The sequence below is a fragment of the Mycteria americana genome, chromosome 9 (assembly GCF_035582795.1).
Source record: "Mycteria americana isolate JAX WOST 10 ecotype Jacksonville Zoo and Gardens chromosome 9, USCA_MyAme_1.0, whole genome shotgun sequence".
NCBI classification, from domain to species: domain Eukaryota; kingdom Metazoa; phylum Chordata; class Aves; order Ciconiiformes; family Ciconiidae; genus Mycteria; species Mycteria americana.
This window is the reverse complement of record NC_134373.1, coordinates 2,172,938-2,200,171: the sequence shown is the minus strand read 5'-3', so window position 1 is coordinate 2,200,171 and position 27,234 is coordinate 2,172,938. Positions and strand designations below refer to the sequence as shown.

General features: G+C 43.7%; 1 protein-coding gene across 12 annotated transcripts in view; it reads left to right on the top strand.

Moving 5' to 3' along the window:
* TRPM8 (transient receptor potential cation channel subfamily M member 8) overlaps positions 1-27,234 on the top strand; it is a 118,405-nt gene that overhangs the window by 67,027 nt on the left and 24,144 nt on the right. For 3 of the 12 annotated variants that reach the window (XM_075511896.1, XM_075511895.1, XM_075511902.1), the window contains exons 1-14: positions 1,742-1,794; positions 1,959-2,063; positions 3,652-3,725; positions 6,568-6,724; positions 11,510-11,687; positions 12,045-12,217; positions 13,275-13,449; positions 14,517-14,584; positions 19,953-20,150; positions 22,595-22,697; positions 23,678-23,796; positions 24,143-24,433; positions 25,564-25,659; positions 26,568-26,697. In XM_075511896.1, the coding sequence (XP_075368011.1) occupies positions 1,765-1,794; positions 1,959-2,063; positions 3,652-3,725; positions 6,568-6,724; positions 11,510-11,687; positions 12,045-12,217; positions 13,275-13,449; positions 14,517-14,584; positions 19,953-20,150; positions 22,595-22,697; positions 23,678-23,796; positions 24,143-24,433; positions 25,564-25,659; positions 26,568-26,697 (1,897 nt within the window). In that variant the 5' untranslated portion in view covers positions 1,742-1,764. Of the gene's footprint in view, positions 1-1,521; positions 1,687-1,741; positions 1,795-1,958; positions 2,064-3,651; positions 3,726-5,035; positions 5,082-6,567; positions 6,725-11,509; positions 11,688-12,044; positions 12,218-13,274; positions 13,450-14,516; positions 14,585-19,685; positions 19,790-19,952; positions 20,151-21,558; positions 22,271-22,594; positions 22,698-23,677; positions 23,797-24,142; positions 24,434-25,563; positions 25,660-26,567; positions 26,698-27,234 lie in introns of those variants that run through there. The other 9 variants (XM_075511899.1, XM_075511894.1, XM_075511893.1 and 6 more) reach the window with 7 other exon arrangements.

Genomic DNA, 27,234 nt, shown 5'->3' with positions numbered 1-27,234 from the left:
TAGACTACGTACCAGGTTTGCAGGTTTGTGCCTGAATCGCGGTATGACACGATTCTTATATGGCATGTAAGATAGCTCAGTGTTGTCTTGGGAGGCCTGAGATGAGATTTTTTTGACTGTTTGATTTTGTTTTGCAGAGGGTATATAGCCTTCCTTTCTTCTTTTTCTGGAGGGATCCAAGCATTTGGCATAGGGTCTTCTCTCTGGAACAATAATGCCAGCCCTGTTTGAAACACTCTGCTCTTGGCCATTCTTGGAGAGACGGGCACTGCTGTTCCCTCATCACATCCATGTGTTCCTCCAAGGTTTTGGTGAACACTGGTTTTCCGCAGGTGCTGGTTCTAAGTGGTCAAATTAAAACCTGTGCCTGAATTAAGTATGGGTACCTTTTTAGGCATCTTACTTTCATACAACACTAAATCAGTGCAGAATAAACGAGGCTTAACTTCAAAAGTTGGGGACAACTGCACTATGTGAATTACTCAGGTTGCAATATGATGAAATGCACTTTCCAGCCTTTTGCTTTTTCTTGTATTTAAATCGTTTCTATTACATGCAGAAGGTGGGAAGGAGGAAGAGGGCTTTTTCCGTGCTCTTCCATCACCTAACAGTAATAGAGAGTGATTGAGATCCCAAGCATGCCGAAGAATTTGGGGGAAGTAGCTCCAGACTTGTACCATGCACAGTAAACAACACAGTCAATCATGCTCCCCCTCAACATGAAATGTTTTTCAAAGTATTTTTAAAATGACTGTGAAGTATAAATATACGTGTTTTTGTGGAAACTTGCCTTTTCTTTCTTGCTTTGGGGGTTGCTCACATTGCGCTCTGTCGCTCTATTTACGACTACAGCTTCCTGCTGCCAGTACCATTCCTATTTTCTCTCAAACGCACTGAGTAAATTGTTTTTTCACACTTGCTAGTTTTTGGTCCTCAGAAATTATATTCTTACACAGGAATGCTTTGTCAGAGCTCGAGAATGCATGTTCCTGTATCTGGGAGGGAAGCTTTTCGCCATACAGTGGCAGTGTCACCTGAGAGGCAAGCTCAGTGCACACAGTGAGAGGAAAAGGCAGGAGAGAAAATAGTGTTGAAAGGAGAAGTGGAATTTGAGCTCACCGCATTAGCTGGCTGCCAGATGTCCTTTCAGAAAAAGACCTTTTCCAATATTATTTTGCAAAGTAATATAAAAGGAATTGAAGTATTTGCTGTTAGCATAAATAAAATTTTGTTCTGTGCTTTGCTGCAAATGAAGTGATGCTCCTTCAAAGACAGTGAGGTCAATACAGGTATTGCTCTAGAGAGCAACTGAAGTGTGTTTGCTTCCAAGGGTGACTTGTTAACTTTTGCATCCAATAAACTTTAAATCCACTTACTCTTCAGATTGCACATGTTGACTATCCTTGTTACAGGGGTGGACAGAGACCTGAGGGATCGGTGTTCAGGTGCTGCATCTACTCTAAGCTTCTGGCATACGGCCAGACCAACTTCTTTTTACACTCCAGTTCATTTTCTCTGTGATTGAAATGTGTCTTAATATCCCACTTAATTTGTAAATACACTTTATTAGGGACTGCTCATTGTCTATAAACACTGAATAGCTCAAGTTCCTCAGCTCACCCATCAGAGACAGGAAGGGAGAGAGAGTTAAGAGATGGCAATGAATTGAATGGGATGGCATGTAAGGTATGTTCCTTTCTCAAAGCATGTTAACTTGGAGTTCTTTTTGGAGTGAGGAAAGAGAGAGGAAAGTCTCTTTGTGGTATGAAAGAAGAGAAAATATTTTCTCTGAATGTTAGTTTCACATTTTAGGAATCAATACACTTCCTAATTCTTTATGCTGGATTTGAATAATGTCTCCCTTGCCTTCCAAGGGCACTAAGTGTCCTTGCTGGTTTTTATCTAGTGAAAGAAATGACCATTGCTCTTTCATCTTCCCCTCTGCCGTGCTCTTTCAGGTTTCTATGGCCGCCATGAGACACCGAAGAAATGGCAATTTTGAGAGTTCCAGACTCCTCTATTCCAGCATGTCTCGCAGCATAGATGTGTCCTGCAGTGATGCCGTGAGTATCTGGTACACCCTTGATAAGCTTGGGTGTCATCTTGGGCGTGGGCCCCAGGGGTTATGAATTAGGTCATGTCCGGAGAAGGATGATTGATTTTTCAGTTTTCCCTTTATGGAGAAGCTTTCCTAGCCAGCGACCCTTCAAGCAGCAGCAGTGCTTTGTTGACATGGTGAAAGTCTAAGGACGTATTGCATTCCTTTTGATCCCTGTAACTCTTTATTGTACATTTTTAGTCACTTCTGTTTTTAAATCCTTTTTCACATTTCAGTTAGAGACAAATCCTCTGTCTCTGTAAAGAAGAACCCCAACCTCTTCAAGCAACTTGATGGCAAAGGCAGACAACATATAATTATGTTAAACATCCCTTGAAAAGCCTCAATCATTTGCTGATCACGGCGATTGTCTGGCAGATTTCTTGCTTCTGATGGGCTTGCAAGAGGCCTAATGACTAGCTCTTAGGTCTTTAGCAAGTGGTTCCCCCTCCCTTTTATTTTTTTGGTCTTGCATCATTGTGGCTTTTACTGGCTAATTATGTTCTCTTCCATTTTCTTTGTTTTGGATATTATAGTCCTTTTCAAAGAATGCTTTTCCACTTGGAATAACTTCCTCTAACTGCTGTACAACTACAAGTGTTCTGTCAAAATGATAAACTTAACTATAGCTGTATGTCTTCCCTTTTCATCCCAAACTAAATCTTGGTTTGCAAATCCAAGCTGTGTTTAAAAACAAACAAAACCCCCAAACCTCCAAACCTTTACCAGCAAGTGAGAAACTTTTTTTGCTTTCCTAGCTTGCAGAGGCAGATTAGGAGTGAATTTGTGTCTCCCGAGTTGGAAAGCTTCCCCTGCACTTGTGGCGTTTCAAGGTTAATACTAGAGTTAATGGTTAAACAACCTGGAGAGACTTTGCATTCCACTGAGCTCACATAAAGCATGACTTTAGTTGTTCAGGTCTCCTGCTGGGGTCTTTTTTGTTGAATTAAAAAATAGCCCCTACCCCAGAGGACGTTAATGTATCTTTTTTTTTTTTTCTTGGGAAGAAACAGTGTTTGCCATAGTCTTTTAAGCAGCATCTAGCCCAGAGTTAACCACTGTTTGAAAAATATTGTCAGTGCTGCAAGTTATTTGGAAGCATGGCAATGCATGCACATGGAAATGCTCTATAGTCTACAGCTAACCGTATTGTGCCACCGAATTCAAGTAAGATGTTTTCTATATGGGTCTTTTGGATTAAAAGCCGAAATTAAAATAGGCTTTCCAGCAACTCATAGGATATCAAACCTGTTTTGCTGTTCAAGATTTTTTATTAGTCGGGGAAGCCCTTTTGTCTCTTTAGTATCTATTGGGCTTCATAGATATAAAAATATTGATATCACGGTTTTTGGAACGCCTGTTTGTGATTTTAAGTAGTCTTTTGTGTCCTGTCGACTGCCATCAGTACTTTCTAGTTGCCTCCCACCATCCACTTTGAGAAAGTAGACTTGCAAATTTGCACCAGTTTTACTTTGTGTTTAAACTGACTCTGCTGTTTCTGAGGTTTCTCCTGTTTTATGAGTTATCGGAAATAAATTTTTTTCTTTTTCAAGGATTTGGTCAACTTCATTCAAGAAAACTTTAAGAAGAGAGAATGTGTCTTTTTTACAAAAGACACCAAATCAGTGTAAGCACACATATTAATCTTGGTTTACAGACGCGGGGGGCTGGGAGCTGCGGGTATTTCTGCCTGCTAAGCCATGTGGCAGGGGTTGGGCGGGGAGCAAACTTTTTGCTTTTTTGTTAAGAGTCTGAATCTAGCAGTGCAACCTCACCCCAGTCTCGCTTGTACAACTCCTTTTGTTGTCACTGCTTGTTTGGCTTGTTTGCATATGCCTGGGGCATTCTGCAGTCATGGTCAAAACAGCTGGAAGTCTGATGGTGGAACAGGCACCCTGGAGTGCTTCTCCCAGCTCTAGGCCAGTGCTCTCCAAACTATTTTGATTGCGCACCCCATCACTAAAAAAATGTTGAGCACCCCCCCCCAATATATGTTTATTTATAAACTACGTACTTCTACTACTGTACTAACATTATGTACATTATAAAACATACACAAAAATAGCAATTGAAAAAGGATGAGACAAAGATGACATAAACACTATTCTTAATTTTTTCTTAAGTTTACTTAATGAGCCCCCCACTTTGGAGACCACTGCTCTAGACTGTCAGGAGTTCGTGTAAAAACTGGAAATACATGAGTTTGAGTTACTCCACAACTAACTTGATGCAAAACTAGGGGCCTGACCTTCATGCTAACTCTGTCAGCATGCCTTCCAGCAGCTCTGTTAAAGGCCTTTAATATCAAACTCCCTATTTGAAGCATAATTGTGGCAATATATAGGTGCTTTCAGGGATGCAATACCAGCACTGGTATTGGTGTATAACAATGTATGTATGTGTCAGAGCTTTGCATAATTTAAATTTTCCTTTTAAACCCAAATCACAAATTCCACACACAAGCCTTTACAGCAGAGAGATACAGCCGCTAGGTTTTGCTCAGGCTGATGCTCTCTTAAGATAGGATATTATACTTGCTCCGTATTCAGGCATAAGTACTTATGCAATGTAAGTTTGAGGACCATAACATTGCTTTTGCTTTTTGGGGTTTTTTTTTTGTAATCTCAGGAGAAAAGTGATCAAACTAATGCAGCTGCAGAGTCCTAATATAGAGCTCCAAGGGCTCTCAGTAGCTTCATTCTCCTCTGAAGCTGGGAGGAAAAATGCCTTGGAGAGAGAGAGGGAGGGAAATTAGTCTCATTTCAGAAAGACTTACTTAGGGTCCTCTTCTGCTATCTAAAATGGGATGTCTGGCAAAGGACCAACAAAGGCTGGAGAGCTGGTTCTTATCAGCCTCTCTTCCTACAAGCCCACTGGGAAAGGATTGCAAGTCATACTTTATAACTTCCTGAGGTTTTTTGTCTATCTGTTTTTAAGGTAAGCTGGTTTTATTTGCAAGCGACAGCGGAGTAGAAGAAACCATGTAAGTTTTCTCTCCTTCAGAAAGGCATGCTGTGACTTACCTTTACAGCAATCTTCACAGGAGAGCATTACAATCTCATGTTTGCAGTCTGCAAGCTAACTATAAAGGTCACTGTAACCACACAAAGTAATGTCCTCATCTTAATCCTTTTGGGCCGATGCATTTTTATTCCTCACCCCACCCCCCACCCCCGTATATTGCCAAATTGCACAGTGCTGTTAATAGCATTGTTCCTCTTGCTTTGTCTCCCCATCTACTTTTCTTGTGCTGTCAGCAAAATTAACATTGTGCAAGCGTTTACCTGATGGTGCTTGTTAACTTAGACTGTAGGGGCCACACTTGCTCCCTCCTATTGCTGTTGACAATGCTTACTGTACTTGGCTGACTACAGTTGTTAGTCAACCCGGTCTTTTCATAAGTAAGGACCCTTTCTCCATGCCCTCTGAGGAAGCAGGGATAGAGGCTATGCAGCAGATTTCATGGTCTGTGCTACAGCTTTTGCTAGGAAAAGAGCTCTCCTAGCTTTCCCAGCTAGTCCTGCACAACCAAAGTGCAGATTCTCCCTCCCCTTGATGCAATTTCAGTGTTGGTGAGGAGGGCATTGGCAGTGACTGCACACCATGCCGGGCAGCGGACAGGGGTGGTGGGGGGGGAAGTGCGCTAGAACACAGCAAACTGCCTGCAGAATCTGCTCAGAAACCAGATGCCCATTCCGTCTTGATGTGAATATGTCTTAGGTGTGCTTAGACACCAGTCAGGCCCTGGGTTTGCATGGAAAGTGATTTACGCCTAGTAATCATCTTAAGTGATGAACTCTTCCTATCTGGTTGAGAGCACGAAAAGGGAAAGAAATCATTTGTACACATCAGGTTAGCAGCAGATGAGGTCACTTCTGGTAGTGTCTCATGCCAACTTCTGGTTCATTTTTTCATTTCTGTGCACAGTTGTAGGGTTTCCGATTAAGCTGCTGGTGATCTAACTTGGTATATGATAATGAAAGGTCACATAGGTAAGGCCCATCCAGAAGTGTCAGCTCATCTCTCAGCACAGCCTGGTTCCTGAGATGTACTCCACTCCATTGTCCAGTGCTAGACAGAAGCAGATTATAGGAGGAGGAAGCATGATTAGGTGCTGGTCTCAGCGGAGAGTTGGTTCCTCTTAGCTGTTAATTTGTCACGGAGCAAATCCAAGTAGAGTCCCATGCACAACTGGTTCCGTAGCTCCATCTGCTGCTTGGCTTCTTGTGTTTGTACAACCCTGCTCCCAGACTTTGCACTTGATGTGACTGCTACGGTAGGCACCTTGTACTCTATTGGCTCCAGATTTGCTGCAGAATAACACTTCTTGGAAGTGTCCTGATTGAGCAGAAGTTTTGAAGGTGGTTTCAGCTGTGAAAAATTTCTGTCTCTTAATAAACATATCAGCTTACTTTTCTGTGCTCAGGATGATAACTGTGGGGTTTCATGCCCATTCGCTCTTCTTTCAGGGGCAACTTATGTAAATGTGGATACCCTGAAAATCAACACATAGAGGGCACTCAGATTAATACCAATGAAAAATGGAATTACAGGAAGCACACTAAGGAACTTCCTACTGATGCCTTTGGGGACATTCAGTTTGAAAACATGGGAAAAAGAGGAAAGGTAAGTGATCGTATTAAGGGTATGCGTCAGGTCCTGTTGGGTGAGCCATATTCAGAGTCCTGAATCCAATGCCAGTGGAAGCCCCTGCAAAGCAGGGAAGGTGAAGCTGAAGTTGGTTTTATTCTAATGGGAATGGAAGGAGTTAGGCTACAAAGGAGAGAAGCTGATTTCTCAAGCCCTGATAATGGGTAACAAAGAATAATTTCTTCTGTGTTATTTGTTTCATAGGCCAATGATGGGAGTGAAAAGAGGTTATCTGTTTTCAGGCGTGGCAGAAGAATGGGTGAATGAGGGTGATGCTCAATTATTATTTTTCTTTTTTCATGTGGCTAGTTTTATTGTAATTGCCCTGTAATACAATTCTGAGGGTGTTGGGCTAGGAGGAAATAATCTTAACCTAGACCTGTGATGTGTCTCACTGGGACTCTGTACCCTGACTACATTAGTGTGCAGTTACAGTGGCCGTTTTGTAGTGCCCGTCTATACTGAAATGTCATGGTGTTGAGGAGCAACTTAGTACCCTTTTACCCATCTTTAGTGGTGAAGCCAACATGATAAGCTTAAGTGCCTGAATGATCAAGCTCCTCATGAAGGTGCGTTGTTCCTGACTGTCTGACTTTAATGCCAAGACAAGGCTGTTTTTTGGAACATTGCACCTTTCTAGTGTGGACTAACTTACGCTTTAGAAAGAAAATGGTGTGAGGATGCGTACCAGTGCAACTCTTGGGACAGGAGCATGTGTAACATGCTTTGCCTTTGAAGGTGCAGCAGGATCCATGAGGTGATAACCATAGGGATTTCATATCTGTAGGGATGTAAGACCTTTCTTTGGAGGATCTGTACTCTTCAGTGCAGAAGCTGCATGTACCTGCTTGCTACTCTATCGAATCATCACTCTTACTTCGTAATAGCTTTAATGTTGCACAGCATGTCATCCAAAGCCTGCCTACACAGCTTGCTGACCTATATTCCCTTCCTCCCCAGCTGTTCTATGTGCAGATCGTTGCAGTCTGTGGATGTACAGTGCTCCTTTCCATACAGTCGTATCTTATGCCTTGGACTGGACACTGAAGGATGTTGTGGGGTGTTGGAATGGGGCTTGTGTGCCCCACACCTTCATAGAGTAATTTGGTTTGGAAGGGTTCTCCAGAGTTTTCTAGCCAAAACTCTTGCTCAAAGCATATCCACATAGACCAGCTTGCTCAGGCCCATAACCAACTGAATATGGAGTATTTCCCAAGGTGGAGATCCTACAATGATGGTAAATTCAATGGGGATGTAAGATATCAGTGGAACTTCAGAGGTTTTATTCTGTTTGGGTTTTTTTTCCCTGTGTTTTTCCTTAGTGTAGGGACAATGGAGGGATGGAAAGAAGAAAATAGCTGGTGTTGCTGTTTCTGATGATTTATACTGATACTGTGTGAGGAATCACATGTGGCTGAGCTCATCTGCCTCTTCTAAATGACTGATATTTACCACCAGTGCAGCTTGCTTGAGACAATCAAAATAAATGAGGAAAATCAGAGCATGCTATGTAAATTAATGGAGTTTATTTTATGCAAAGTAGCAGAAACAAGAGGCATTTGGGTGGGAAGCAAGACTGAAGGTTTTGAATCACGCTTAAGCAGATCCATGTACTTCACATATTTGTTGATATGCATATTTTAGTTTCATACTACTGTGTTGTAGGCTGCTGTGTACCTTTACTGAAAGAAGAAATTATTTGCTCTATTGCAAAATTTCTGAGTTCTCAAAGCTTAAATGTTCTTTCCTTGTGTTGTGTCCCCCTTCCCACACTGGAAATTGATTTGTGTGCCCATAATTGTTTCATGAGGACTCTCAAGGCCACTGTGCATGTTTCAGAGCATACTTTGTTAAAATGCTGTATGTAAGTCTGCTAATCCATCCCATCAGCACATTGGCTGGAGCTATGTCTCTCTTCCACATTCTCATTCCCTATATTGCAAGGCACCTGCTGGTCTTAAACATTGCAAAATGTTTTCTCTTGATCTTGTGCACAGCGGGGAGCACTTCAAACCCAAGGTAACCTAAGAGTTGCAGACTATTATCAGTGAGGGTCGGGAAGTTTTATACCCTGCATTATACTTTTTAGGATGGATAAGTCCTAAAAAGTCCTGAGCAGAAATATGAGATGTGAACAGACCAATAAAATCTCTACATTTAATAAGTCCTGCTTGTGCTCTCGTATTTTTGCAGCATTGCTCAGATCCTGTGACATCCAAGGACATTGCAGTTGCTGTCTTTTATGTTCTGGTAGCCCTCAATCTGAAAAAACGCTACTCTTGAGTGCCTTTCTGAGTTCAGCTGCTGAAACACTTGGCATCACCTGTGTTTGAGGGCTGGGTCGGTGACGGTTGGGGTGCACCAGCCGGCTGTACCAGGAGATGGCACCGTTGTACCTCGGAGAAAGGACGTGGCTGAACCGAGGGGTTCCCCTGCTTGAGTAGAGCCTGCCAAGGGCTCTGGAGGTGGCAAGTGCCAGATGTATAGTTGGTGGTACATTGACTGAAACTTAGGTGTAACTGAAATGTGTTTGCAATTATACACCCTGATGATGTATGAGAGAACGAGATAAGCTGGATGGGCAAGTCAGCTTCAGCATCTTTTTTTTTGGTATTTGCTTTATATAGATGACAATGACTTGTAGAGATGAAAACGACCTGTAGAGATGAAAACAAGTCATTCAACTGGGAACCTTAACTGTTGATGGAACAAAGGTAGTCATACAAAGTACTTTGTGTTATCAATAGCGTTTAGGAGAAATGCTTTCTAACTACAGAGCTAACAAGATTTGCTGTGGGGATGGCCTACCAGCTGTGTGGAGCAGTTAATGTTTCTGGCAGGCTCCCTTCTCCTGTGGGGGACCCTCTCCTGAAAAACACCCAAGGCTGCATGTGGCTGATGCTTCTGAGAGCAGAAGCTGGGAGTCCTTTAGCTCTCCTGTGTAGCCACTGGAGCCTGCTGGGCTTCCTCTGTCATGTGCTGTTCTGAGCCAAATGCAATGACTGCTCCTGGGAACCCATCCTGGAACAGGTGAATATGTTCTTCAGTTCAAGGTAAATGCCTCTCAAGATAGGATATTTCTTCCTCAAACTAATCCCTTGGTTTTGCTCTCCTGCAAATACTGGGCAATCTATAGAAAATCCACTATGATTCAGGTCCAAGTTACTCCTTTTCATCCCTTGGTACGGGTTGTATAGCCATGACTGTCTTCCAAAAGTCCGTCACACTAAACTACTAACAATGATGACATTGCAAAGGGGCCCTTAAATAGCATAGCAAAAAAGCCAGAGAGCCTTTTGCATAAATGGAGAGGTGGTAGGTCCACCTGAAGCAAGTTTATCTATCTAGTGTGCTTTATGGCATCCTCGTACAGTGTTAGAGCTTTACTACAAGTTTGATAAAGCTGTGAAGTGTGATTAACTTAAAATGCTGTTAGGAGTATATGTTATGAAAGGGACACCATGCTCATGGAGCCTGGAATTTGTAGCTAGTCAAATTAAGGCTTTAATAGTGTAATCATAATAAGTCTATAATTATTAGTAGTTCACTTATAAAATGCTACCACTAATCCATAATCCAAGCTATAAATAGCTTCGTTACAGTTAAAATTGTTATACCATAAACTTCCTCGGTGTTGTGTTCATCCTGCTAATGTTCCTCTGAATGCCAAGGCCAGGGCTCTTGCCTGCCTTTAGTGGAAGGGTTTGGAGGCTTTATGCTGACTCCTGAGGTCTTTGAAGGGACACTTTCAGTACTGATCACAGGGATCCCATCCTCCTTGGTCCTGGTGTGCTTGGAGTTCTTTCTATAGATTTCTCTCAAGACATTGTGCTTATGCTCTTTCTTTTCAGTGGTTCTGAATTATACAGTTCTTTTGGTTGTATTTGGTATTTCTAAAAATAGTTTTACCCGATTCACAAGGTTGCACTCAAATAATGACCATTATTGGCCATTGTGATTTGTTTTTACAGACTGGGACCTCTGTCATTTGGTGTCTGCATTCTTCCATGCCACCTTTTATTCTGGTCATAAATTGTTCAATCCCCACAGAATAACTATTTGTTACTGTTATAGCCTAAAGCAAGTCAAATGTAGACAATAGTTATTACACTGCTAGGCAACTGCTATTACAACTATACTCAGCTCAGGCCAAAGAGATCCAGAGAATCTGCACTCTCAGTTCAGTACAAAGCCTGTGGACTTTTACTAGTAATGGCAAAAATCGTATTTCTGGGGCTACACAGTTTAGCTTCTGCCAAATTAAAGATGTAGGTGCAACCTTGCAGTAGTGCAACCTGAGCCCTGCGCTTCCCCCTGACCCCACTGACCAGGCTGCTGGAGGTGCAGGTTACAGTTTGGGGCTGAACCTGGAAATGGTGGAGCTGGGAGATCGTAGGGCCAGCAGTTATGGTCTTCACTATGCTGCTGGTCTGACACTAGCACTTTTGTTCTACTCGCAGTAAGACACTGCCTTATCCGCAGTAGGACTGTGCCTTATCTCCAGACCTGAGCACTGGTCTGTCAAGAGAGGAGGTCACCTTGCAAGTCCTAGTTATGGGTGTCTGGTTGTAAGGGAAGGATAAAGATGCTTTAGAGAAAGAAACAAAGACTTAAGCTCTGGTTCATCACCACTTTACCCTTTGTCTACCGGTTGTTGAAATAAGAGTATACATTAGAGAATAAAAGGCAATTCCTGGTCTGTTCCCAGCTATCACGGTTTATCTCTTGCTTATTTGTTTCTCCTCTTTTCTCCCACCCAAGTACATCCGTTTGTCGTGCGACACAGACTCCGAAACACTCTATGATCTCATGACCCAGCACTGGCACCTGAAAACCCCTAACCTTGTCATCTCTGTCACTGGGGGTGCAAAGAACTTTGCACTCAAGCCCCGGATGCGCAAGATATTCAGCAGGCTGATCTACATTGCCCAGTCCAAAGGTAAAGACCTGCATATGTGTCTGTATTATTTTATTGCTGCATAATACTGTTGGAGAGGTAGCAGCTCAAAGGGTCAGCAGGGAAGCAAAGCATTCGGTTTGTTTCTGCTCGGCTGGTGCACTTGGGGCAAATGTGACCTAACAGTTTGGAAGTAACAGGGTTGAGAGCTAGCCATCAGGATGCTCATGATAACATAAGGTAAGTTCAGTAGCATAACGTTTGTGTTTAATTGAAGAATGAATACCTCTTCTGAGGTAAGGTCTTGAGAGGGGATTGGGTTGTTGTACCTTAAAGGTAATGCATTAGGAGGGTGGGTATTCCACTACAGTCTCCCAGGTTATTGCATGTTGTCCCCAGGGGCCTGGATTTTTACAGGAGGCACGCATTACGGGCTGATGAAGTACATTGGGGAAGTGGTCAGAGACAACACCATCAGTCGGAGCTCAGAGGAGAACGTGGTGGCTATTGGCATAGCAGCCTGGGGCATGATTTCCAACCGAGAAAGTCTGATTCGCAGTGGTGATAATGACGTAAGAAATGCGTACGGGTTGGTGGGGAAACGAAGAGGAGGCTTGGCTGTCACTTATACAGATTGTGTCCCTGACTGACCGCTGCTCTCAGCAATAACAGTATCCATGCTAGGCTGATGTTATCAGCCATGTGATGACTGACTTGAGTGGTCAGTGAAGCTCTGCTTGTATGTTCTGGTAAAGCAGAGCTCAGCAGAATGCTTTCCAGTGCGATGTTAACATGTCAGGCCCAGTGGGGGGAACAGCATGTGTTTTCAGCTGTGGGCTTAGCGTGTCTGTGTGGAAGTTCAGCTGCTCTAATTTCATATCTGGCAGAATATTAGGGAAGAACGTCTTCCATGGTTATTCTAGCTGCTGCAAAATCCCTACGTAGTAGCCCGTTGTGGGGATTCCCATGAGCTAAGACATGTTGTACCTGCTGCTGCTGTTAAGGATTTTGCCCATCAATACTATTGTCCTATCTGTCAGATACGCTTGTCTTTTGTCCATTAGATGTTATAGAACATGTCTAAAAACCATCCTGCGAGATAAAGAGAAGCAGTTTAGTTTACTGAGGGCTCTAAGGAGGTTTGAGGGTTGAACTGAAGGCTCTAAGGTTGTTTGAGGGTTTGATCTCAAGAGGTCCCTTCCAACCTAAAAAATTCTGTGATTCCGTGAGGTGTTGAAAGTAAATTTGCCACAGATTTCATGTTTCTAGTGGCTAAAGGAAGCATGCATTACTTAACAGGATCTCTGAAAGGACTAAACTGTTGCAAATAACTTCCACTGTTCCATTGGCTGAGGTGAAGTTACGAGAGGATCATCACCAATCAGGCTGCTCTTGTAAAGAAAAACTCTCTCTGCCATATGTACGCTGTGCTGTTGTATGAGGTTTCTCTCACTGTTTTCTGCTGCTGTTGGGACTGCCAGTGAGCAGTGTCTGGGGTCAGGAAATCCAGACTCCTACCTAACGGGGAGTAGTTGGTGGCTAGGGGTTCAGCGGTCACTGGCTTGTCCTTGAAGGCTTGCGCATGCTCTGTGCTTGGATCTCTGTTAAACGCTGTGCTTGTGCTTCTAGGGGTACTACTTGGCCCACTACATAATGGATGATCTCAAGAGAGACCCCCTGTATTGCCTGGATAATAATCACACCCATCTCTTACTGGTTGATAATGGCACCCATGGGCACCCGACGATAGAGGCAAAAGTACGAACTCAGTTAGAAAAGTACATTTCAGAGCTGGTTATCCCAGGTATGTGTGGGCGTCAGGTTGCAGACCTCCTTCTCCTTAGTCCTTGCGTGCTTTGGGGCTGATGCGCGGTGATGTTCTGGGAACAAAAGAGTAGTAGTAGCATCCCTTGGATGCTGAGCTGGAAGGGATGTGTTAATTGCGTTGCATCTTGAGCACTGTCAGGAACAACCAGGCTTCTTCAAAGCAATACCCCTCCCCTGATCTTCCTTTCTGTGTGTGACAATAGTCCTTTGTGGGACACAGCAAATGATCCATTTCAGCCATACAGCCCTTCCCTCCCTTCCTGCTGAGCTATCTGTTGGAAAGTGACCCATCTACATATTTCCCACCTGGCACTGAATTCCAGGTAGCTGAAGCACAGCTACACAGGAGCTGAAATTAGGCTTTTTCCAAAATACTAATTTCTGAGGGTGATTGATCCATCTGCAACCTGCTCCTAAATAATTTCCTTTTCAGCCCCTTCTTTGCCAAAATGGAAAGAAATCAAAAGCCTTGTCAGGAAATTCTTAGTTAAAGTTTGTTTTGTTTTGTTTTGTTTTTTACTGTGTACCTCAGCTGAAGCATGCTTGCTGTTAGTCATGACGAAGCACCCATTATCATTATGAAAGTTGGTATGTCTCTTACGTCTCTTAAACACTAGCTCCTAGAGTTATGGGATTCTTAGCTTTTCTTTACAGTAGAAATTGTGAAGTCAGAGGTTCTGAATCTTCAACTTGTGATAAGAACCTTGCACCTAGGCTCAAAATGGTCAAAGCAGTAGGTAAACACAATAAAATCATGTGTTTTGGGGACTTCAGAGCTAGTAAAAATTATGATTGTTAGGAGGAAAAAAGCATCTGTTGGAGAATGGTGTCTGAAGCCAGCTATGCAGAATGTTAGCCAAAACGGAGTTTGCATTTAAAACAGGAAGAGCTGTTAATAGATTTGGCAAAATCAACAGTAAACTAATATCGGAGTGTCTGCATGAACTGCTTGGAAATTCTTCATTGTACTCAGGAAAAATAAGTTGTTCAAACTGCATTAATGGGTTGAATCTTTTTCCCTTTTTCTTTTGGCATGTCTCACAGAATCTAATTATGGTGGGAAGATTCCAATTGTGTGTTTTGCCCAAGGTGGAGGGAAAGAGACTTTGAAAGTAAGTTTATTTCTTTTACTTATTTCCAGGAGCAACAGTAGGGACATTGCTCTAATATTTAAGACAGATTACTTCACAAGCAACATGATAAAGTAGACAGTGATTATTTACTGAAGCTTGCCTAGCACTTGCTGTGGAAAGACCTTGCTTGCAATTGCATTTAAGCCTATGAAGTTTGTTTCAGTTAAAATTTTCTGTGTAAAATTTCTACCTCAGGCTGACATCCTGGAAAACTTTTGGCTGGGACAGTTCAGTTGTCTCAGTTCTTCCATAACAAATCCAGCATGAAAATGTTTATTTCTTGTGTTTATTTGAGCAGCAATCAGAAAAGCCTTTGTCAACCATGTAGCTCTTGATCCTTTTTATACAAATTTGCCTAAACTTTGGTTTGGGAATACTTGGCTTGCCCATGCTCAGTGGAGATCAGTGCTTTCTTGTAATATACAGATCAGTTTGTGCTGGAGATACTCCAGCTCAGCACTTGCTTGAATTGGCTTGCGATGGCTGCCCCTGAGAACTGTGGGCTGCACCTAATTTAAATCTAGACAGCTGAGCAAGGCAGGAGGGTTCTGCTGACTCTGACCCCTAGAAGGGGAGGGAGCAGGCATCATCTTCAAATAGATGACAGGTAAGAAGAGGATGAACAGAACGGAGAGCAGAGGAGGCAGAAAGAAATTTCTTGAAACAGGATGTCTAAGTAATACTTGGGGAAGGGGAAAAAGAGGTGACTTCTAGATCTGTCTCAGTGTTAAATAACAGAATTGTTACTTCCCCCTTCACCTTGCAAGAGTGACAATGAGTGGCCTGAGCAAGGAGGGTGGGACTGAGGGAGCAAAGGGACCTGGCACCAGGGAGTTCAAAGTGAGAGGATGTGCAATCAGGCTGTGTAGGAAGGGAACAGTAACAGTGAGGACGAGATGGCTCTGACCAAGAGCAAGAAGAAGAGCTGATGTAGTCTGGGCTGAAGGACCTTGAGAAGGAGCTGGGAAAGGGGCTGGGTCTTGCAAGAGGGTAGGATATAATGAAGGGAGTATGTCAGTGTTTGAGTCAGTAAAATTGAAGCAGGGTAATATTTATAATTATCTCTTTTGAAGAGGTGATCTTGGTACTACCTGTTCTGACCAGAGGTATGCTGTTAATATTGAGACTAATCAAACTGGTTTGCCTGTCAGGATCACAAGCGATGTGAACTGAAAGCGCAGTCTCTGTTACCACTTCATCGCTAACATTAATCAATTAGTCTGAACCACTCTGTGAAATTTCAGATCATTATCCCAGCCTCCCTGTATGTTTCATGGGTGTTTTGGTTCCATTCACATGATTAATTTTAGCTTTGCCCACAGGTAGATTGTAGGTTAATACAGATACAGAGCTCAATGTGTTCATCAGAGGTCCTAAGATGAAACTAAAGCATCCGTTCAGGTTTTAGAGCAAAGCTTTGCTGGAAGTGACATGTTGAATATGCCCATCTCTCCTTTTAGTTCCAAATTACCAATGTTTAAGAGAGGATTTGACCATCACTGAAGGAACTGTTTCTATACGCTATGCAGTGTAGTTACTTGGGCAGCCTTGTGATTACAGGTATATGATGTAGACCTCAAACCCACTGTTAAGAAACGATACATAACACAGACTTACTAGCCATCTAATCAGAATGAATAAAAACCTTGTTAAATCAAATGCATAATTCCTGGCAAGAGGTTCCCCTGAAAAGCGACTGGATGATAGTTCAATTAAGGGTTCATGCCAGTCTCTTGGCTTTTTATTGATGTTACTAGTACACAGAGACATTCATGTCTGCCCTCTCGCTCATTTGTAGGTGAAGCCATCTTCTCAAGGGGTAAATAGAGTTTCTGATCAGCCCAAAATGGCACAGCAGGTTCCATGCTGTGGATGTCTGTCCTTGCCATGCCTTGATCTTAGTGGTGTTGGCCAGGAAGGACTCTTTCTCAGCTTCTGTGACTTGTGCATGATGACAGGAATCCGCTTTAACAGAGGAGAAGCAAAACTGTTTCAAGCTTCTGTTTTAAACTCCCTGTGATGTAAAATATGCACTTCAGCTGGACCCTTCTTAAGAAAACCACTTTGATCTAGTTGGTAAGAATCATAGAATTGTTTAGGTTGGAAAAGACCTTTAAGATCATCAAGTCCAACCCTTCACCTAGCACTGCCAAGTCCACCACTAAACCATGTCCCTAAGCACCACATCTACACGGCTTTTGAATACCTCCAGGGATGGTGACTCAGCCACTTCCCTGGGCAGCCAGTTGCAACGCTTGACAACCCTTTCGGTGAAAAAATTTTTCCTAATATCCAATCTAAACCTCCGCTGGTGTGACTGGAGGCCATTTTCTCTTGTCCTATGGCTTGTTACCTGGGAGAAGAGACCGACCCCACCTCTCTACACCCTCCTTTCAGGTAGTTGTAGAGAGCGATGAGGTCTTCCCTCAGCCTCCTTTTCTCCAGGCTGAACAACCCCAGGTCCCTCGGCCGCTCCCCATCAGCCTTGTGCTCCAGACCCTTCCCCAGCTCCGTTGCCCTTCTCTGGACACGCTCCAGCACCTCAATGTCTCTCTTGGAGTGAGGGGCCCAACACTGGACACAGCATTTGCGGTGTGGCCTCACCAGTGCTGAGCACAGGGGGACGATCCCTTCCCTAGTCCTGCTGGCCACACAATTTCTGATACAAGCCAGGATGCTGTTGGCCTTCTTGGCCACCTGGGCACACTGCTGGCTCATATTCAGCCAGCTGTCAACCAACACTCCCAGGTCCTTCTCTGCCAGGCAGCTTTCCAGCCACTCTTCCCCAAGCCTGTAGCATTGCATGGGGTTGTTGTGACCCAAGTGCAGGACCCAGCACGTGGCCTTGTTGAACCTCATACAATTGGCCCCAGCCCATCGATCCAGCCTGTCCAGGTCCTTCTGCAGAGCCTGCCTACCCTCCAGCAGATCAACACTCCTGCCCAACTTGGTGTCATCTGCAAACTTACTGAGGGTGCACTTGATCCCTTCGTCCAGATCATTGATAAAGATATTAAACAGGACCGGCCCCAGCACAGAGCCCTGGGGAACACCGCTTGTGACCGGCCGCCAACTGGATTTAACTCCATTCACCACCACTCTTTGGGCCCGGCTGTCCAGCCAGTTCTTTACCCAGCGAAGTGTGCGCCTGTCCAAGCCATGAGCAGCCAGTTTCTCCAGGAGAATGCTGTGGGAAACTCTGTCAAAGGCTTTACTGAAGTCTAGGCAGACAACACCCACAGCCTTCCCCTCATCCACTAGGCGGGTCACCTTGTCGTAGAAGGAGATCAGGTTGGTCAAGCAGGACCTGTCTTTCATAAACCCGTGCTGATGGGGCCTGATCACCTGGCTGTCCTGTACGTGCTGCGTGATGGCACTCAAGATGATCTGCTCCATAACCTTCCCTGGCACAGAGGTCAGGCTGACAGGCCTGTAGTTCCCTGGATTCTCCTTCCAGCCCTTCTTGTAGATGGACACATTTGCTAACCTCCAGTCAACTGGGACCTCCCCGGTCAGCCAGGACTGCTGATAGATGATGGAAAGTGGCTTGGTGAGCACCTCCGCCAGCTCCCTCAGTACCCCTGGGTGGGTCCCATCCGGCCCCATAGACTTGTGTGTGTCTAAGGGGTGTAGCAGGTCGCTCACCATTTCCCCTTGGATTATGGGGGCTTCATTCTGCTCCCCGTCCCTGTCTTCCATCTCAGGGGCTGGGTACCCGGAGAACAACTGGTCTGGCTATTAAAGACTGAGGCAAAGGCAGCATTAAGTACCTCATACTGTTCCTCATCCTTTGTCACTATTTTTCCCCCCCACATCCACTAAAGGATGGAGATTCTCCTTAGCCCTCCTTTTGTTGCTAATGTATTTATAGAAACATTTTTTTATTGTCTTTTATGGCAGTAGCCAGGTTAAGTTCTAGTTGGGCTTTGGCCCTTCTAATTTTCTCCCTGCATAACCTCACGACATCCTTGTAGTCCTCCTGAGTTGCCTGCCCCTTCTTCCAAAGTTCACAAACTCTCTTTTTTTCCCTGAGTTCCAGCCAAAGCTCTCTGTTCGGCCAGGCTGGTCTTCTTCCCCGCTGGCTTGTCTTTTGGCACATGGGGACAGCCTGCTCCTCCTCCTGCGCCTTTAAGATTTCTTTCTTGAAGAATGCCCAGCCTTCCTGGACTCCTTTGCCCTTCAGGACTGCCTCCCAAGGGACTCTGTCAACCAAGCTTCTAAACAGGCCAAAGTCTGCCCTCCGGAAGTCCAAGGTAGCAGTTCTGCTGAACCCCCTCCTTCTCTGGGAATTGAAAACTCTGTCATTTTGTGATCACTGTGCCCAAGACAGCATCCAGCCGTCACATCACCCACAAGTCCTTCTCTGTTCACAAACAACAGGCCCAGTGGGGCACCTTCCCTTGTTGGTCGCGTACCAGCTGTGCCAGGAAGTTATCTTCCACATGCTCCAGGAACCTCCTAGGCTGTTTCCAGCAAGAAAAAACATTTTGCTTTTGTCATGGACCTGCTATCCAATGGACAGCAGTAACGTGCTCACAGTTTTGATGACTCCAGGTTGATTTTTTGTTCTCATGAAACTGTCCCTTCAGATAGCTAATAGAAGTTCTGTCTTTCCAGTAGTTGATGATTACTTGCATTGAGTCCTTTTGTGCAATTTGCTGGCAGACAGCTTATATTCTGCTGACTGTGTTCTCAGTGGTAGTGATCCAAATGAAATAAATGTCTCCTGTTGTGGTCTTTGCAACAGGAGGGCTGATGGTCCTTCCATCATTATTTCAACACCTTTTTTTTTTTTTCCTTGCTGATAAGCCATGTACAACATTGCTGTGTGAGAAATCACATAAGTAGTACTTGGAGACATTCAGTAACATTGGAGTTTGATGTTCTCATGGTGCTGCAGAAGTGATCTCTCTGTAAAAGACTGCTGCTTTCATCTCCAGGAAATAAAGCCAGAGCCCTTGTACTCAGCCGTGGTGTTACTTGAGCAATGCTGTGCCATAAAACAGCAGTGACTAGCTAGGCAGTGTTGTAATGTGTCCTGAATGCCATTTCCACTTGGCAATTTTCCTGATCTGCTGATCAGCTCTAAAATTTGGCAGATGGTGATTTCTGTCCCTCAGTTTCTGTGGGGCTCTTCACAGCCCTCTGTCATTAGATGAATGCTGTTTTAAAGATTTGTCACTGGTAAGGGATCAGTGGGTAGTAATAAAAATACTGCTCTGGACCATGGGTTTCTGTTTTTCTTGCCTAAGTCAAACCTACAATCTCTAAGCCTTCTTACTGACTAGTAGGCTCTAACAACACAGTGATGCTTCAAGTGATCACCTCTCCCTCTTTGGCTTCCTAGTCTATCAATGTGGCCATCAAGAGTAAGATTCCCTGCGTTGTGGTGGAAGGCTCTGGCCGGATTGCTGATGTTATCGCTAGCTTGATGGAGGCAGAAGGCACTCTTGCTTCTTCATGTGTGAAGGAGAGCTTGCTCAGGTATCTGCCTCGCACCATTTCAAGGCTCTCGGAAGAGGAGACTGAAAGCTGGATCAAATGGGTAAGTGTGTGCTACTGCAGGGAGCTAGCGAGGCTGAAAGTGGGAGAAGGGTAGAGGAAACAAGAGGTCAGGAGCAGCCAGTGACTTCCAAATCAGGGATGTGGCTATCTGGTGATACCTATATGATGGGCGGGGCTCCTTGCCATGACATATCCCCGAGGTGTGTGTTTAACAGGATTTAAAAAAGAAAAATTCCAAACTCTTCTATTTTATAGGGATTGGAACAAAAGGGGCAGGGAATCGCATTATTTTGGAAAGGCAGTATATATCTGGGTTTAGGTCTGGGCACAGGAGAGCTAAGGCCAGATGTTTTGTAATGGTCTGCTCCCTGGATGCTTGCAATTCCTGCTGGATGTGTCTCTTGGCTGATGTGCTGTTGGTGTCGCAATTCCCTTGCATGCTATGTGAAGGTGGAGAAATTGGATATTGGGCCTCGCACTGCTAAATCCTGCTGGATTCCTCAGGAACAAAGGGTTACCACTGCTACCCCATGGACTTTCAAATTTTAGCAAATCTACTTCAGGATTCTTTCATTTGTTCCAAAAGTTTTTGTCTGTCTTCCTGCATCCCTTAAGGAGTTAGGCAGTACAGATTTCCCTTACGGACTAGGAGCGGGGCCTTTAGGACTAGCAGCTTACTTGGTCAATATTTTGTCACAGCAGCATCCCTACACCGTCTCCATTGGGGGACACTGTTGCTAAATAAAGCGGTGACTTACTAGTACTGTGTACATGGGATGCCGTTGAAGGTACAGGACTGTACATACACCAGCAAATTCTTCTTTTGCTTTTCTTTGCCTCTTTGACCAGAGGTGGAGCCTTCAGGATGTAGTCACCATTGTGATCCCATATGTAACTGTTTATTACAAGACTGTTTTCCAGAGACTGGGGAAACTGGAGAACTAAGGAGAGCATCTGCTATCTTGGGCTATATGGGCCAGTCTCAGGAAACTGTTCTAACTCTCTGGTTACCTGACCTTCAGATGGACCTGGGTTTAGATATACTTCTGCTTTCCTTAATAGTAACAGAAGAAAATGGATCTCCAGAAAAACCTTAATGTTCTGTTATTTTTCAGAAGTCTTACTTCCAACAACACTTAGCTCAGTGAACAATCCATTAACTTGAGCTAATTGACTTTCTCAATTAACTGCCCAATGCTTTATCCTGGGGTCTGATTCTGTTTTTCTCTCTTGGTTAATTATCTCCTACCCACGCTCACAGTGGGGAGCAGGGAGTGGGGAGTGATTGCGTATTCAAACCTCAGTCAAAGTTCATAATGGGGGATGGAAAATGTTATATTGCTTCCTGTGTTCTTAAGGCCCCTTCTCTCAGCTTTCTGCCCTCCCTTTAACTTTTTTGTTTTGTTTTTGTTTGTTTGGTTGGTTTTTTAATGAATGTACCATTCCAGGTTGTTTGCAGGCCCTGGAGAGGAATTCAGATGCTCAAACTTTTGTGTGTATTTTCTTTGATATAAACCAAGCAAAGCTTGTGGTATTGAAGTTTAAGCAGCTATTGTTTCTGGCAAGGCCTGAGTCAAATCTCTTGGTCAGAGCTTGGCCTAGTGAGTCTATGGGACAACCTGCAAGTTCCACTGGGCAACCTGCTCCACTTGAGTCTGTTTTGAGCAGCAGGCTTGGACTAGATCTCCAGAGCTATCTTCCAACCTCAACAATTTTCTGCTTCTGTAATAAGAAGCTTACAGGAAAAAGGGCAGGAATAGGGCATGGCCTTTTGCAGGGACAGTCCTGCAGAAACTGAGTCTAAACTCGCACTTTGAGCCTGGGGGCTGTGGCGTCCAAACCTGAAGAGGAAGAACTGCCCTCTGAGCAGACCGTGAGCCTCTGATTTCCAGAAGGAGCTCTGCACTGGGGAGTGTGGAGCTGCTGAAGGGAGTTTTCCCTGTTTGGTCACCTGGCCACGCTCCTCACAGCTTCTGCTGAGCTGCCTTGGAGTGTGCCTCCTCCTGCAGTCAAGAATGGCTAAGATTATTTGTTTTCTATGTGCTAGAATGCAAGTAACTTTATAAGGCGTGGTTATGTGAGAAATGATCTCTGTTTCTGACAAAGCACAAGGAGGTAGAAACTGTTCTCTAATAAACTGCTAGACATTTGTCGAAACTTGCGCTGTCACAAACTGTTTTTTCTTTATAAGCAGTTTCTAATTACTGAGATTATATCTTTTTGGTTATGATGTTCTGCAAAGGGGAATCACAGTTATTTGCTGTATGTTCAGAGGTTAATTAATCTTGTACTTTGGTGACTTTAAAATAAATCTCATTATCTACTTCTATGTGGACTTGATTAAATTTTAACTGTACTTGGGAATAGGACTGATGAGAAGCGGCTTTGCTACAATGTGATGGGAAATTTCTTTTAAAGATGCACTAGGAGATCATCTACTAAACAGCCTAGATTGCTTTGAAATGGGACTTCTCCTTTTTGTAGATCAAAGAAGTCCTTGAGAACCCTCATTTGCTGACAGTTATCAAAATAGAAGAAGCTGGAGATGAAATTGTGAGCAATGCCATTTCTTTCGCTCTGTACAAAGGCAAGTAATTGTTTTTCAGTTTTGTTTTTGTTTGTTTGTTTTTTTAAATAGATGGAAAAAGATGGCTATTTATTTTCTAGAACAGTCTTCCTTAGAGCAGTGCCATCTCTCCAGAGTTAAGCTCCTGCCACAGTGTGGAGCTTGTCTTCATCCAAAGCAGTGTGGACAGGCTACAGCAGCATTATGGGCTCTGTTAGTGTGGGTGAGATCGAAACCCAGTCCAGATAATCAGGAAGGCATTTAGCAGAGCGTTGGGGATGCTGGGATAGCATCTCTGAGAGTAGCACACAAGTGTGCGACACAACAGGGAGTCAGCAAGCCAAGCAAAGGATTTTTTCTGGTTATACTGCAGAAGTGGATTACTCAGCATCCTGCGATGTAAAAATCAAGTATCTTTTGGTATATATGTGGATTGAAGAGGTTTGACCGGCATTCAGCAGGGAGAGACGTATCCAGTTAATTAACGATCAATGTGCAGGGCTGCTTCCTAACTCTTTCAAATCCCAGTAACTAGCTACTGTGAGTAATTCAGACCTGGGCTCTGTACTACTCCAGCAGAGCAGAACTGGTACTCAGTGAAGGTTGCTGGGCTGACCTCATTTTCCTGTCTGCACATGGAGAAAGCCTATGAATGTTACAGCTTCTCGTGATGCTTCTTGTGTAGGGCCCCATTGGGAACCCTGCAGAATTTCTTTTGTGTAGAGGATGCAGGACACTGAGGAGCCTGAAGGAAATGTTGTGCTCATTTTGGTTGATGAGGTGCTCCTAGCAGCTTGTTTGCACTCTCTGTTGGACCATAAATATGTTTCTCAGCATCCAGCATCCTCTAAAACCCAATCAGGAAGATGTGCATGAAGTCTGGGGAAAGACACTAGATAGGAGCCTTGTCAGGTAGAGTGTGAAAAGCAGAGACAAATAAGTATGCCAAGAAGCTCTTCTGTCTCTGGTCTTTTACCTAGAGGATTGTTCCTCCTCTGCAGCTTTCAGCACCAATGAACATGACAGAGATAACTGGAATGGGCAGCTGAAGCTGCTGCTGGAGTGGAACCAGTTGGACCTGGCCAGTGATGAGATCTTCACCAATGACCGAAACTGGGAGGTACAGACCACTTCTGTCTGAGTTCAATGACATGGGACAGGGGAGCAGTGGGAACAGAGACATCGTAAGTGGCTGAGACAGCCACTATCTCAGCACCCCAGCCTTTGTGTTGATAAGTAAGAGTGTCTGTTCCTCCTTGCACTGACATCACTGATTGCAAAGGTTATCTGCCCATGCCAGAAATACTCTAGGCCGTCCAACAAAGGCAATTGCATACAGAAAAACCTGATTCTGATGAAAATGTGGCAGCATGAAGGAAAATGTGGCTGTTAGCCACGTCAGGCCCTTAGGTAAGCTTTACGTGTCTCACGTGCTCCCTAATACTTGCTTTTCCATTTCTTCCTAGTCTGCTGACCTGCAGGATGTCATGTTCACAGCCCTAGTGAAAGACAGGCCCAAATTTGTTCGTCTCTTCCTGGAAAATGGCTTGAATCTGAGGAAGTTCCTTACCACAGAGGTCCTTAGAGAGCTGTACACGAACAACTTCAGCAGCCTGGTGTTCAAGAACCTGCAGATCGCAAAGAACTCCTATAACGATGCACTGCTCACATTTGCGTGGAAGATGGTTGAAGACTTCCGAAGAGGTCTCAAAAGAGATGACAAAAATAGCAAGGATGAGATGGAGATACATCTTTCAGTAAGTGATGAGCAGTTTGATTCCACTGTGCGTCCCTGGAAAGGAAAAAACAAAAATTATGTTTTGTTTCTGGTATAGCAGGATTTGCTTTAACAGTCTCAGCCTTGTTTTACATTTAACATACTGCCCCATTTTACAAATGCATGTAAGGGTCATTTAACTATGAGAAAAATGGGTGAGTTTGGGTGTTGAGTTAAAATATTTTCTATCAGATCAATCAATGCTCTAGTTAAGCTTGTAATTTATACCAATATAAATTCAGAGTCTGGTACAGAGGTGCCAGCTGGGCATGAGGAATTCGGACTCTTATTTTTGGTACAGGCTCTTGTGTCTTAAACCTTGGTTGTTGCAAGGGTGTCAAGCACCTTCTGGACTTTGTCAGGTAGAACCAGTCTTGTTAGTTACCAGAGCACAGTAGGTCCAAACATCAGATCCAGATCTGAGTTTCAAAACTGGAGCTCGGGCATCAGATAGGAAACTTTTGAAACCAGTTGTTGACATCAGAGATGCAATACAATACACGTGACATTTGGGGGAAGCTTGCTTTGAAAATGCTGGTTAGCTTTGAGAGTTTCCACCAAACCTTGTGGTTCTTAAAAGTTTTGTTGCTCAGGAGTCATTTTGTGATGGCTTTACCATCCCCAGGTGCTAATTGCTCTAATGCAAAGAAGATGGCGGTATAGAAACTCCTCTCTGTTTAAGTTTTTGTGAAGTTCAGGGTCTTGCTTAAACACAAAAGGCATATTGGTATAAAGTTAGTATTCCTTTTCAAGGATGTTAATCTGTGTTCTCTAAACACAAAGTCAAGCTGTGATTGAGGCTATCTGAACTGCATGGGTTAAAGCAGAAAGTAACTTTGACCTAAATGTCCTTTAATGCCAACTTTAGGAAAAACAGGGAGGCTGATTCTTCCACATCAAACAGGAAAATATAAGGCCTTAATATAAATATAAAATATAACCTAACTTACATTAGTGTGTGACAACTGCCAGATAGCTGTGAGAGAGGATTGGTGGGCTGGCTGTAAAAGGAAGAAAATATGAAAACAGCAGAGTGGCAGGCTAGGATTCGTTCCAGTTAAAAACAGTTTGGTGAGCTTTGGTCTGAGGAGTTGTTGCTCTTTTTTTCAGGATGATTGTCCTATCACAAGGCACCCATTGCAAGCTCTGTTTATTTGGTCAGTTCTTCAGAACAAGAAAGAGTTGTCTAAAGTCATTTGGGAGCAAGTAAGTTGAATTCTCCTTTATTCTTCTTTGCAAACAGTACCGTGGTGTTCCTTGTCTTTGGTTTGTAGGCCTTCAAAGGCTCTGGATCCATCTTCAAACACAAAGTCATGAGAGATAATTGCTAGATGACTCTGTTAAGTAGGTTTAATATTACCCATTTTGTGATTGGGTGTGGATTTCATACTTTCCTTTCCTAATGTCATATGTGAGTCAGCAGTCCAAGCTAGCATTTACCTATAGTTGTATGTTCTCATCTGTGTTCAAACTTGGATGCTGAGTTCCCACCCATTCCGCAATACAGATGTGTTCTGATCCCAGGTATTTGATTGAAATCCATTTCTAGTTTTGATTAGACAGTACGTTTAGTGATGATTGTATCAAATACGTAATTCGTAGGCTGTAAATGTGAGGCTAATGCAAGCAAAGCTAATGGATGCTCCTGTTCATGTTGGTCTTCGTGTCTAAAACAGAGTGCTTCTTCCCTGTATGTGCGGATGCACATTGGTCTGTGTGTCCAAAACAGAGTGCTTCTTCCCTGCACGTATAGATGTTTTGAATGGAACGGACTAACGTAGTCTGGGCAGTTCTGGGTACACCCAACTGTTCCAGACTGGTGGACAGTGCAAATGGTAGCGTAGCTCGTGAGAAAGCAGACCTTCTTTTGTGAATCTTCAGCCAGAGATGCAAAGCTGATATATAACTATTAAACATAAGACCTTTTCAGACTGGTCACAAAGTTGTTGTCAAACCAGTACGCTGAAGGTTACCGTTTGTTTTGTGGAACTGGATCTTCATTTGTCAGTCTTGACTGGGAACTGAGCAGCTGCAAAAAAAGGGGGATAATTTTTAAAGAATATATCACATTCCCTTCGCAGAGGGCTTTGCATGACTTAACTCTATCTCCATAGACCAGAGGTTGCACTTTGGCAGCCCTTGGGGCCAGTAAGCTCCTGAAAAGCATGGCAAAGGTGAAGAATGATATAAATGCTGCTGGTGAGTCTGAGGAACTCGCTAATGAGTATGAGACAAGAGCAGTAGGTAAGTGCCTTCTTTAAGTCCTTTAGAAATTTAATAGGAGGGATCAGAGATCAGGAAATTTTTTCCGTTCTTGGAACATTACTTGTTTTAATGATCTCCAGGTCTGGTGCGTACCAATGATTGCATAGTGATGTTTTTATTTTGTGCAAAGCAAAACTGATAACCCTGCTGGTTTTGTTCAGCAAAATGCAAGGCAAGATAATTCATTCAATTTGCCTGAAATGCTGCCCAGAAATCAAGCCTGAATTTTAGAGGAGAGAAATGACATCTCAAAAGGAAGTAGAAAGAAAACTTTATTTAGAAAACTAGATATCCAACATTAAATGCTTCCCTTTAATGTCAAAATGTGTTTTTACTGCTTGGAAATCTCTTCCACGCCATCTGTTCCCAGTAGAAACTGTGTGTCCTGTCTGAACAGCTTGCCTCCAAAAGTGGGTGTTGTGGGGGTTTTTTGGGGTAGAGAATTCCTTTCATTGGGAAGAAAAGCTACCTAGCTCTAATGGTGAGGCTGAAGAAGAAAGGTGCCCAGAAATAGGA